This window comes from Aspergillus affinis, assembly GCF_023601865.1.
Source record: "Aspergillus affinis strain CMG 70 chromosome Unknown NODE_25_length_320802_cov_86_012257, whole genome shotgun sequence".
NCBI lineage: Eukaryota > Fungi > Ascomycota > Eurotiomycetes > Eurotiales > Aspergillaceae > Aspergillus > Aspergillus affinis.
This window is the reverse complement of record NW_026515806.1, coordinates 255,510-266,729: the sequence shown is the minus strand read 5'-3', so window position 1 is coordinate 266,729 and position 11,220 is coordinate 255,510. Positions and strand designations below refer to the sequence as shown.

The 11,220-nt window shown below is 50.5% G+C and overlaps 5 protein-coding genes across 5 annotated transcripts; 1 reads left to right on the top strand and 4 right to left on the bottom strand.

Moving 5' to 3' along the window:
• Nucleotides 1-55: 55 nt before the first annotated feature.
• KD926_005293 (uncharacterized protein) lies at nucleotides 56-1,939 on the bottom strand (the record flags this gene model as incomplete). The annotated part of the gene is made up of 1 exon (XM_053098540.1): nucleotides 56-1,939. The coding sequence occupies one exon, from the start codon at nucleotides 1,937-1,939 to the stop codon at nucleotides 56-58; it is 1,884 nt and encodes a 627-aa protein (XP_052957668.1).
• A 618-nt stretch (nucleotides 1,940-2,557) lies between these two features.
• On the bottom strand, nucleotides 2,558-4,712 carry nop7 (mRNA-binding ribosome synthesis protein NOP7; the record flags this gene model as incomplete). The annotated part of the gene is made up of 3 exons (XM_053098539.1): nucleotides 2,558-4,458; nucleotides 4,533-4,631; nucleotides 4,691-4,712. 3 exons carry the CDS (start codon nucleotides 4,710-4,712, stop codon nucleotides 2,558-2,560), a joined length of 2,022 nt encoding a protein of 673 aa, XP_052957667.1.
• Nucleotides 4,713-4,985: 273 nt separating this feature from the next.
• On the top strand, nucleotides 4,986-6,493 carry KD926_005291 (GPI-anchor transamidase subunit GAB1; the record flags this gene model as incomplete). Its single annotated transcript, XM_053098538.1, has 5 exons — nucleotides 4,986-5,127; nucleotides 5,197-5,261; nucleotides 5,330-5,532; nucleotides 5,582-6,204; nucleotides 6,255-6,493. The coding sequence occupies 5 exons, from the start codon at nucleotides 4,986-4,988 to the stop codon at nucleotides 6,491-6,493; spliced, it is 1,272 nt and encodes a 423-aa protein (XP_052957666.1).
• Nucleotides 6,494-6,567: 74 nt separating this feature from the next.
• KD926_005290 (N-terminal L-serine N(alpha)-acetyltransferase NAT4) lies at nucleotides 6,568-7,569 on the bottom strand (the record flags this gene model as incomplete). Its single annotated transcript, XM_053098537.1, has 2 exons — nucleotides 6,568-7,274; nucleotides 7,458-7,569. 2 exons carry the CDS (start codon nucleotides 7,567-7,569, stop codon nucleotides 6,568-6,570), a joined length of 819 nt encoding a protein of 272 aa, XP_052957665.1.
• Nucleotides 7,570-7,983: 414 nt separating this feature from the next.
• On the bottom strand, nucleotides 7,984-9,323 carry KD926_005289 (aldo/keto reductase family protein; the record flags this gene model as incomplete). Its single annotated transcript, XM_053098536.1, has 7 exons — nucleotides 7,984-8,150; nucleotides 8,207-8,352; nucleotides 8,412-8,467; nucleotides 8,521-8,802; nucleotides 8,856-8,960; nucleotides 9,024-9,170; nucleotides 9,255-9,323. The coding sequence occupies 7 exons, from the start codon at nucleotides 9,321-9,323 to the stop codon at nucleotides 7,984-7,986; spliced, it is 972 nt and encodes a 323-aa protein (XP_052957664.1).
• Nucleotides 9,324-11,220: the final 1,897 nt, after the last annotated feature.

The following is an 11,220-nucleotide window of genomic DNA, read 5'->3' as shown; positions in this document are numbered from 1 at the left end:
TCACATATTTAAAAGGGCAATATATGTACATAGAATACAAAAACAGAGACCTGCTTCATTCCGCGTCTTCACTCTCGGTGCGTACCGATGCAGACCTTTTGATATCGGTGCTTTTTGGACGATACCCTGGATGAATACGCTTCAAGTGAAGGTTGAGATTCCACGTTCGTGAAAATCCGCTTGTGTGTCGTTTACAAGCCCTGACAGGGCATATTAGATCATTCTTGCGATGCTCCCCCTTACCCTTAGGCTCAACCGTCCCTTCGACCTTGTCCTGGGCAGGGCTTGTTGCGCGCGACGTGGCTCGAGACGTGGCCCTGGATGTAGCTTGCGGTTTAGGGCCATCTTTGACCGACGGTGCACGAGATGTTGGCCGGGATCGTTCTCGTTTGGACTTGCGCTGAGGAGACGGTAGAGGAGGCTCGCCCTCTTCGGACTCGCTTTCTGCATATACCCAAGAGCCAGTCTTGTCTTCTTGTGTTTGCTGCAATCTCCCCTCCTTCAGAGTTTGGAATGCCATGTTCTCGCCGAATAAGCCGGCGCATCTTTGTGCCGTGCGCATCACCACGGACGGAGAAACCCCTATCATCGAGGCTATGCCTAATACTTGGCTCCAATCTCGTACTCCAACACGCATGCGGCTGACAGACCGTGGGGTTTTACTACCGACTGATTGACCTCTTGAATTTGCAACTCCCGGGGATGCAGATCGTTCCGTAGACTGATATGTGCTCCGCGATCGAGCGGTCCTGGGTTCTGATACTTGGGACGACCTGCGCGTACGTTTCCTGCCTCTTGACAAGCTTCGATCTGTCGGTCCGTTTGATCTCCGTTTCCGGGGTGAGGAGGTACCGGAGACGACGCTCTCTGCATCAGTCTGCCATTCACTGGCCGAGCTATCATCGGCGCCCAAAGCCCCTTTGCGCGCATAGTGAAGACCGTGAAGGATGTGGTCGAATTGAGTGATAACATTCCGCGTAAGAGGACGTAGCTGCTGTCGTGATTTATCATCATCAGCCTGAACCACCGGGCGCAGTAGAGGCTTATCTAAAGGCTCTGGGTCACTCTTCACATCCAGGTCGATGCTCTTGCTCTCATCCTGAGTGTCTCCTTGGGACATGGTGTCGTCTGTCTGCTTTGAGCGTCGGCCCCTCTCCTCCCAGGGCCTCGAATAGAATCTCTCTTTTGCCGATTTGGTCATCACGGCCACGAGGGACTCTTCCAGTTCCGCGCTTGGTCGAAGGTCTGGTGGCATTTTCCATGTCCAGGTTTTCTCCTCGATTCTTCGAAGCTGCTCATTCCCACGGGGCACCTCATTCGCGGGCAGAGGCCACAGCGCCCATCGTTTCGGCGGTGCAAACGCTTCCGTCGCATCTGGTGATTCATTATTCTCTGCTGCTCGCCTGGCTATGTCACGAGCCCGTATGCGAAGAGCATAAGCATTGTACAGGTGAGCGGCAAGATCTCTGGCGCGAATGTCTTGCAAGGCTTCCGCATTCCGCCTATCCTCGGCGGTTAATTTTCTCCAAGTAGACTCCGAGCCTCGGAATCTATTGGGACGGTACGATGGTGAAGATGGAGGACTGCTCGGAGGTTGCTGCAGGGCGGTAGTCGTCAGGGTACCGCATTTTCTGTCGAGTTTGCTCTCCGCAGTTGGAAGATCTGGCAGACTATCCAAGTCTGAGCCATCATCTCCGCTATCGTTGTAGGTTGCATCATCATCATCAGAAAAATTATTTCCCTCGATCAAGGACCCATCTTCCATGATGGTGTCGAGTTCATTTGGATCAAAAGCAGCTCCCTGCCCCTGCTGCGTGAGGGGGTACGATTCCGAGTCTGGTACATCTTGACTGCTGTCTCCTCCGAATAGAGATACGTATGGTTGCGCAGACTGGGGTGGGATGAATCGAGGAGATTGGTTGCCGGATATCGAGGACATGCCTCGCTTCTTGGGCACGACCGCTCGTCCAGTGAATGATTAACACGTCGGAATGAGCAGTCAAATTCGAGGGAAGTCAATGTAACGTCCGAACATAGAATCGGAGAATTGATTGGAATCCCTGGGGCGAAAGATAAGGTGATGCAATCATTGAGCAGATTATACTAGCAGAGCGTCTCAACAGGGGCATCAATTTTCCATCAAGAAAAGAAACAGGGTTTGATGTCCGTCAACATTAAGAATAACACTCGGTTTAAAATTACGCCGCAAGAACACGGCATTTGTGAAAGATGGACAGGTCAACGTGCGCAATCCGAATGTGATCCAGAAAAAAAAGTCGATATCACGTGATTATTCATCAGACAATTTCTGATGGATTTAATTTCTTCTCTCGCGGCCGATCTTCTCTGATCGGTTGTTTTTAGATTGATTGTAAATGCCTCTAGTCGTGGAAATATACTGTGAGGAGAACTGTACACCGGAAATACATTAGACTACACTCTATGTGGAAAGATTGAATGCCGTGGACTGTATAAATATTCAAGACGCCAAATTTAAAAGGTACCAAATCCAAGTAAGGATATCAATTTTTGTCGGTCAACTTCTCTTCCCCTGAATTTATTTCTCGTCCTTCTTCTCAAGCTTTCTTCGCTTCGACCGCAACTTCGCGGCTTCGTCCGACTGCTTCTTGTTCGAGTACATCATCTTCTCAAGCAACTTCCGCTTCTTTCGGCTCATCATCATCTTCTGTCGCTCCAGTTCCTCCTCTTCCTTGCGCTTCTTGGAGGCATTCTTCTTGGCCTGCTTGGCCTTCTTGCTGCCCGACTCATCGGCAGCACCGTTCGAGAAAGGAAGACCAGCAGCCTCGGCCTCGAGTTCCTTCTGGTGTTGTGTCCGAGCGGATTCCTCGTCGTCTTCCGATTCAGAAGCCGCTTCGTCATCATCAAATCCGCCAAAGTCCTCGTCTTCCTCATCGCTCTCACTCTCGTCATCGGTGCCAGCAACATCCATACCACCGTTGGCATCCTCATCTTCATCTTCACCCTCAACCTCGGATACTTCGTCCCTGGCATCCGCCTTCTTCTCATCGGTCGCCTCTTCCATCTCCTCGTCACTGTCCTCCTCAGACTCCAGGTCAGCCTCGCCCTCGTCTTCCTGCTCGGCCAAGCTGGCGCGAGGGTCGTAGCCACCCTTGGAAGGCTTGACCCAAGGACTCAAGTGAGGGGGAAGAGTAGCACCCGGGGCATAGAGATCGGGACGGAGAAGCTTTCCTTCGTTGATACAGTCCCAAACCCACTGGGGCTGAACGTAGGTACGACCGGGGATCCGTGTACCGGGCTTGACCTTACCAGCGCCATCCTGCGACGCAGCAGGGACAGCGGGAAGAGATCCTTCAGGCAATGCAGGTCGGTCCACGATTTGGTGAGTAATGCGGGTGTCCGCCTCGTTGTGCGTAAAAGCTCCATCACCCAGGACGGTATCCCAACCGATTCGCTTACATCCGAAGGCGCGCAGAATGAACTCCAGAGGAGCCTTAGGAGCCTCTCGGGAAATGTAGACGGTGTAGGGAGCAAACAAGGAGCCGGCACCGTCCACGGTTAGATCGGGCTGCGGGAGTGTATCGGCCTCGGGAGCCGTGGGCTCAAATTTGTCGATCGCCTCGGTGGATTCCTCCGTCGTGTCCATGGTTTGATCATTCGTCGCCTGGTTCAACTTGGCCTTCTTGATCACCTTGTCAACCTTCGCCTGCACTTCCCGCGAGACTTCCTGGTTATCGGAGGTGCTCTTCGCCTTGTTGTTTGCTTCAATGGCCTTGGGAGTGTCGGCAACCGCGTGGCCCTCGAGGGTGAAGGCCGCCAACTCGGCACCGTTCTCATCGCTTCGGGTGTCGAACTTGGGCGGGTATCTAAGACCGATAGTGGAGTAAAGGCGGTAGTTAACAAATCCCAGAAGGGTTGTGTAAAAGTCGACGAAGGTGGCCATGATCCGGTAATCGACGTCTCCGTTGACGCGCTGCACGAAGCGATAGGGGACCAACCACATGATGTCCTGACCCTGGATAGTCGCCTGGTAATAGATTCCCTTAATAGAAAGGAAGGATTTGCGCAACGAGTTGGTGGTGATCAGGAAATGCTGGAACTCGTGGCATAGGCGCTGGCAAAGCGAGATGGTCTTGGGGGGAACATGCGTGGTCGAGGGAAGACTAGCGAACAGATGCAGAAGGGACAAGGCATCGTCCAAATCTCTCAGAGCATCAATGAAAGTCGGATAGCGCTCCTTGATAACATGGTCCAGGCTCAGTTTGGGCGCATGGTTCTTCTCCAAGCGAGATGCGTCGCCGACTTCTCCGCGCCCAAGAGAGCGAGCAATCTTCTTGGCGACCGACTTTTGGTCACGGAATTTCCGAAGCAGCGGCTCGTGCAGAAGATATTGAATGTCCTTGGTGTAGTAAAATGTGGTGTTGGGGGTGGAAGTCTTCGAGGCCTTCTTCTTGCTCCGAGGCTCACGGGGATAAATTCCTGTACGACCGCAGAGGAAACGAGGTCAGAATTATGAAACACAGGTAGTAATTGAGCAGTCATTCAGTGCATACCTTTGAAGATACATAGGCGACGGAAATCAGGCAAGGAGATCTGAAGCTTGCGCACTGCCTGCGTCCTAGTAATGTAGTTTTTGGCTTGACCAGACTGGCCTACAGGTGATCAACGTCAGTAAAATAATTGTCGCGCATTCCAGAATGACAAATCTCACCCTTCTTCTTTATTTTACCCATGGTGGCGTGGATTGGATTGGAAGTGGAGGTGTTGGATGGGTTGGAGGGAAAGAGACTGAAGGAAGCTCAGACTGATAAACCCGAAAATTTTATTGTCGATAAGTTTTTTTTTTTTTTTTTTTTTTCTTAATCGGAGGGATTGGCCCGTGCGCCGCGGAAAAGGCAAAGTCGCGGAGTCTTGGCGCTGGCCGAAAGGGACAGCTTACTTTCCTGGCTCTGCCTCTCCTCCGCTGTGGACGCTCGTTGATCTCGAGCCGTTTTGCTGCTTTCAAAATGTCGGTCGGTCGGAGGAGAGCAGTCGTATTCGCAGGCGCTCTTGCGCTGCGAATGCTGCTCATCGTTCTTTTCCCTTCTCTTCCGGATCTATTGACGGGGAGAGTCGAAGTGTCGACTCCGGTCAATAGCTTCAAGAGACGTGAGTTGAACCGCCTGTCAATGCAAGACTATTGAGGATTGAGCTAATGAAGTTGATACGGTGGTTTAGTCCAGGAAGGCCTTTTTCTTTATACTCGCAATGTGTCCCCTTATGACGGAGGAGTCTTCCACCAGGTACGAATCCAGCGCCTCCCCGCTTTATTCGCAACAACAATAACGCCCTACTGACGAGGGTTATAAAGGCACCTCTTCTTCTCCCGATCTTTTCCTTGTTGCCCAACGCCAGAGATTACCCTCTATCCACTGCGTTATTTTTCGCGATAATTGATCTGGTGAATGCGAACGCGCTAGTCACCATATCGGATTCGAACCAGGCGGTATTGGGAAGACTGTATAGTGCGCTTCGCAAACAGATTCGCTGGGATGGGATTGAAATCGCTGCATGGTACGCGCGCATTCAAATTGGTCTTCGGGTGATGTTTCTGACGTATCAGGTTCCTGTTCAACCCCTTCACGATCGCAACCTGCCTCGGACGATCCACGAGTGTGTTGACTACAACCGGCATTCTGTACGCTGTGTCCAACGCCGTGAGTGGAAACACTCTCAATGCTATGCTAGCGCTAGGATTCGCTTCCTACCTATCAATCTACCCGGCCCTGTTATTCATACCGCTTGTGCTTCTATGCTACGACCGACGGGCTCAAGACGCCAAATCCCCCTCTGGAATCGCTACTTTCGCAGTTCAACACCTGGGGGTCTTTTTACTAAGCATCGCCGGCTTACTTGGTGTCTCGTGTTTGCTTGTTGGCAACCTCTATGAGTTTATCTCCGCCACGTATGGGTTCCAGTTGCTGGTGCCAGACCTTACCCCCAATGTCGGTTTATGGTGGTATTTCTTCATCGAAATCTTCGACTCCTTCCGGGAATTCTTCCTCGGTGTTTTCTGGCTACATCTGGCGGCATACGTTGGCGCTCTCAGTATAAGGCTACGGCGCCAGCCCCTCTTTGTCATTGCATCACTTCTGGGTGTCTTCACCATCTTCAAACCTTATCCGAGTATCTCAGATGCGTCGCTTTATTTTGCGCTTTTGCCCCTTTATCGACATCTCTTCCCTTGTAAGTTTCATTTCTCGTTGCAAGGTGTGATCTGACTAACACCCCCCAAGTAATGCGCTATACATTCTTCGCCATCTCCGCCCTACTTTACGCTACTCTCCTGGGCCCTGCCTTCTATCACCTCTGGATCTACGCCGGATCCGGAAATGCCAACTTTTTCTACGCGATCACTCTAGTTTGGAGCCTAGGGCTTTCGATTTTACTTGCGGACACCCTCTTCGCTGCTCTCAGAGAGGAGTGGGAGCAGGACAACCCCGAGGCGCGAGGCAAAGACGTGAGACAGGTGTAAATGTCCACATGCGTTCATTGTGATGAATGCGGTAATACCGGGTTCATGTACCCTGCGCAGTGCGATTCTATGTATCACTGTTGTCCTTCGTCTTTCAATGATTTGGACATGATCCGATAGTCTGGCTCCTTAACCGTTCCGTTGCGCAGCCTCCGTGGTCTTGGGGAAAACTCATCTTCGACATATCCGAGTTTGTCGTAAAATCGCACCGCTTGCGCGTTCGACCTGAAAACCGTCAACATGGCTTTCTCCAGACCGATTCGTCTTCCGATATTTGCGAGTCTCCGCATCAGCTGCTCGCCCAGTCCCTGTCCCTGGGCAGCAGGAGACAGGTGAATCTCATAGCAGTAAATGACCTCTTTTCCATCCTCGTACGTCACCATAAACGAAAGAAACCCAAGAGGTTGTGCACTGCCATCTTCGCTGGCTGTTCGTGGAACCCGTCGCAAGACCATGTACCTCATATCAGGGAGTCGCATCTCCTTGATCTTTTTCGACGGAGACCAGCCGAAACTGGAACCCGTGTAGGCGTTTGACGACGTGAGCTCGATGAGTTTGAAACATGCCTCGAAGTCGGCATTTGGTATTGAGTCGGCGGTGTAAATATCCAGTACATAGTCTAAATCTTCATGGATGTGATCTTGATTGTCGGCATGAACGGCCTTTTTAGCCGTAGGCGTAGTTATCTTGAATGCGAGCTCATCGGGCGGTACATATAGTGATAGGAGTTGGTCCAATGACAATGCATTGGTGCGTTCCACCAATGGTAAGGATTGAGAATCTGAAACATGTTAGAATCCTTTATGAATTATCTCATTAATCTCCAAAATATCAGATCAGAGTCAAGTTTCATGAGTCGGTCGACTTCCTCGGCAAAATGCATCCAACTTGTGGATTGTACCCAAAGAAATAATGAAAATAAGATAAAATGCAGAAACTTATGACTGTGCACCAACACTCTTACCTTTTTCACGTTCAATATCGGCCAATTCAGCTTTGTCCCTCAGCGAACTGCGTTGCGGTGGCCGCCTCGGTTTCGGCTTGGTCACCCTGCCTTCTTGGACGGAGGATGGCATCGTGATTTCCCCTGAGACGTGGATTCTCTAGTTTCAATCCTGTCGGGGCAAATATATTATTGCCAATTGCAATGACTGAGTTTTTTGATTGATTGCGTGGGGTAGTGGTGTTTCGGAAGTTTTCTTGGATGTTCCAAGTTGGCAGATCCCTTTTTTGGTGTGGGCGTTTTCGGGTCGCGCCTACTGTGTGTTGAATACATCATTTTACCTTACCTTTGTCGGAATCTGCTTGTTTCGACACTTTCCCATGATCAATGGTCGTCGATTTGAGTTATTCATAAATTATTATGCTTGACAGACGAAACTTAACGAACCGTCGTTCAAATGAAGTTCATGGTCATCCAAAATATATAATCGTTTCTATATCTCATCATGTACAATGACATTCATTCAAAACGAAGCAAAACGCAAGCATCAGGCATTCGCCCTCTGAGTAGCTGCATGCTCCTCCGCACGTCGCTCGGCCTCCTCAGCACCAAGTTCCCCGAAGACATCAACGCCCCAGCGGAAGGGGTAGCTGTAACGCTCGTTACGCTCCAGTTTGTTCAGGGCCTCGAATTCTGCGTCGGGAACGATGAAGTCTAATTTTATTAGCTATGATCGTTCGCACCAAAACAAGAAGCACAAACGCTCGTACCTTGAAAGTTGCTCTCGATACGCGACGCCGTGACACTCTTGGGCAAGACGGCAGTGCCGCGCTGGACAGCCCAAGAGATCAGCAAAGCAGCAGGGTCCTTGCCCAGCTTGGTGGCAATTTCCTGAATGGCTGGATCATCGATGACACTGGGACATATGAAATTAGCGGAAGTCTGAGGTTACATGAGAGGACAGGATGTAAATACCGCGGACGGCCAGCCAGGTTGTTACCCAGCGGGCTGTATGCGACGGGGAGAATTTTCTATCAAGTGTGAGTCCACCTAGCGAGCGTGTCCCGTAGAATTAGGCCCTTACCTTCTCCTTGAGGAACTCGAGCAGACCGGGCTGCTGCAGGTACGGATGGGCCTCGTACTGGTTGGCAGCTGGAGGAATCTCCGCGGTCTTTAGAAGCTCTTGGAGCTTCTCAATGGTGAAGTTGCTGACACCGATGCTGCGGATCTTTCCTGCCCTGACGAGCTTCTCGAGAACCTTCCAGGTATCGGCAACGGAGACATCTGCCAGCCTGAACCGTTGAGTAACGGGGTCAATGGGAGTGAAGGTGTCACTCGAGTGCTCGAAAGCAATAGGCCAATGAATCTAGAGATTTAATTAGAATTGCAAATTTCCATATGATCGATGAGCATTGCTACCAGGTAGAGATCAAGATAGTCCGTCTGCAGCTCCTTCAGAGTCTTGTCGAGAGCCTCCTCGATGTGGTCGGGGTGGTGGTGCGTGTTCCACAGCTTGCTTGTGATCTGCCTCAGGTCAAAAAAATCAGTGCCAACCGCGTCGACTTTCTCGTTGGCAGAAAAACTCACAAAGATCTGCTCACGTGGCACCCCCGACTTCTTCCAGCCGTTTCCCACTTCCACTTCGTTTCGATAAATCGCCGCACCGTCAAGATGGCGATATCCCACTCGAAGAGCAGTCTCGACTGCCTCTTCCACTTCATGGGGTTTGGAGAGCTATGAGCACATTGGTCAGACTTGATCTTTTTTTTTTTTTTTTTTTTTTCAATTGATAATTGCGTTAGGAGAGGTGCGTTGTACCCAAGTTCCCAGGCCAACGGCAGGAATCTCGTATCCGGAGTTGAGCTTGAAGGTGCGTCCTAGAGACATGGTGATTCGGTGATATTGTTACTGATTGTGAAGATCTAGGTTGTTGAAAGAGAGACTCCGAAATGAAAAGCAAGAGAGCGAGAATCTGGATATAAGAATGGCGAAAGGACGAGTGTCGATGCAATTCTCCTTGACGATGAGGAAATAGACTGCCACCCCTCCAAGCTAAGCCCCGTCCCGATAAAATGGATGGAGATAAAGCCGAGGCTCTGTGGCTGATTGGACTAGATCTATCTCATCTATGGAGTCATTGGCTTGTCCCATCATTGCCGTTATTGATTGCGCGATCCTTCTACTTGTGCAGTCCAATTCCAAAAACCACGAAAGAGTACCCAGTTGCAACAGCATTGTTTCATTACAAAATGGTTTTTATGCATGGTAATGCATGGACAAAAGCTTATCTCCTCTGCTTTTCCTGAAAGGATCGCGTCAGTTAAATCTGCAACAGCTGAGGTCTGCTTGGGCCCTGAATCACTTTTCTCGGATCCTTGTTCCGGGCCAGAATCGATTCTTCTCACAGCTGAAGATTGCCGTGGAAACTCATCTATTATTGACATGTCGTGCTTACACACTTCACAATCGATGGGTTGAAACCAGCAGCCGACCGGGCGACCAATCTGTTAACAGCCACCCCAATTTTCACCCCACTCTTCGCCTAATTGACACTTTGACTTACCCCAACGCTCTTGATTGAGAGAAGGCCGCACTCAAGAAGGGTATCAAGAAGCTTATGGTGACTACTTTAAATACCGCTTAGCCCCATTTCAACTACACCGGGGAATTATCTCTGTACCCTGCGGTTTCCCGGGACGATATCGAAAATGGCTTAACCATCCTCGCCCGGTTTATATAGTGGTCAACGACCAGGTTCGAAAGGTTGCCTAGCGGGAATTGATTTTCCAACAAGATTGCAGCCAACGAATCTTGAATCGAGCCAACCGCACAGTCCCCATCGCTGATATTGTTCGGAGTCCGGTATCAGAGCCGATTTTGACCGAATGATCTATGGAAACATACCTGGTGACATTTCTGTGTGCATTCTCAAAACATTAGCGACCTGTACATGTAGATGACTTAGGTCGATTAGCAGCAGCGGCGGCAGCAATGCCGTCAATGGCCGAACCTGATTCTCTGCAGGGGAGCACTGCGCCGGAAGTCTTTTGTCACAGCATAGTACTCTGTAGTAAGAGTACAAATCTCGCAGCGAAATCAGCCAAACGAATCATCACCGGAACTGCATGACGTGATTACGCACTACTGAAGCGGATGAAGGAGAGTATACTCCGTCCTCAGTAGTGAATACAGCAGGGACCAGTGGCAGCACGACCTGACCAAATCCCTCAAAACAACGGCGCATTCTGGGCACGTTGGGAGATGATCGGCATTGAACAAAGACGGAGGATTAGGGAACCCTCAGGCCCCTTCGGGGTTCCGTTCTAACATCCACCGAGCCTTGCATTAGCCTAAGCTACTCCATACTCTTCTGTCCAAACCTGACTCTGGATTTGACGATCTGCTCTTCATCAGGTCATCTTCTCACATTTCTGACTCGATTCTGTAATCGAGTCCATTTGACCGGCTCCGGTTGCCCGAAGAACCTAGCCCCCAAGGATGAAACCGGCCATTTATATATTAATGTTCCTGCACCTCCGCACCGTCTGACCTCCCTGCAGGGATGGTGAATTTAGACTGGCCCGCTTCCTTGTCTCCAGCTTCATACGACTCCACATTGGCAAGGGGGTACTGTAGCAAACACACAACGAAGCTTTTAGCACCCCTGAGCTTGGCATCTATTTGGGGTTCGTTTATTGCTTTTTTTCTAATGAAAAATCTCCGAACATCTTGGGAAACATGTCCGGGCTGACAGATGCCGGTCTTCACCGAAATCGGCTCTCCA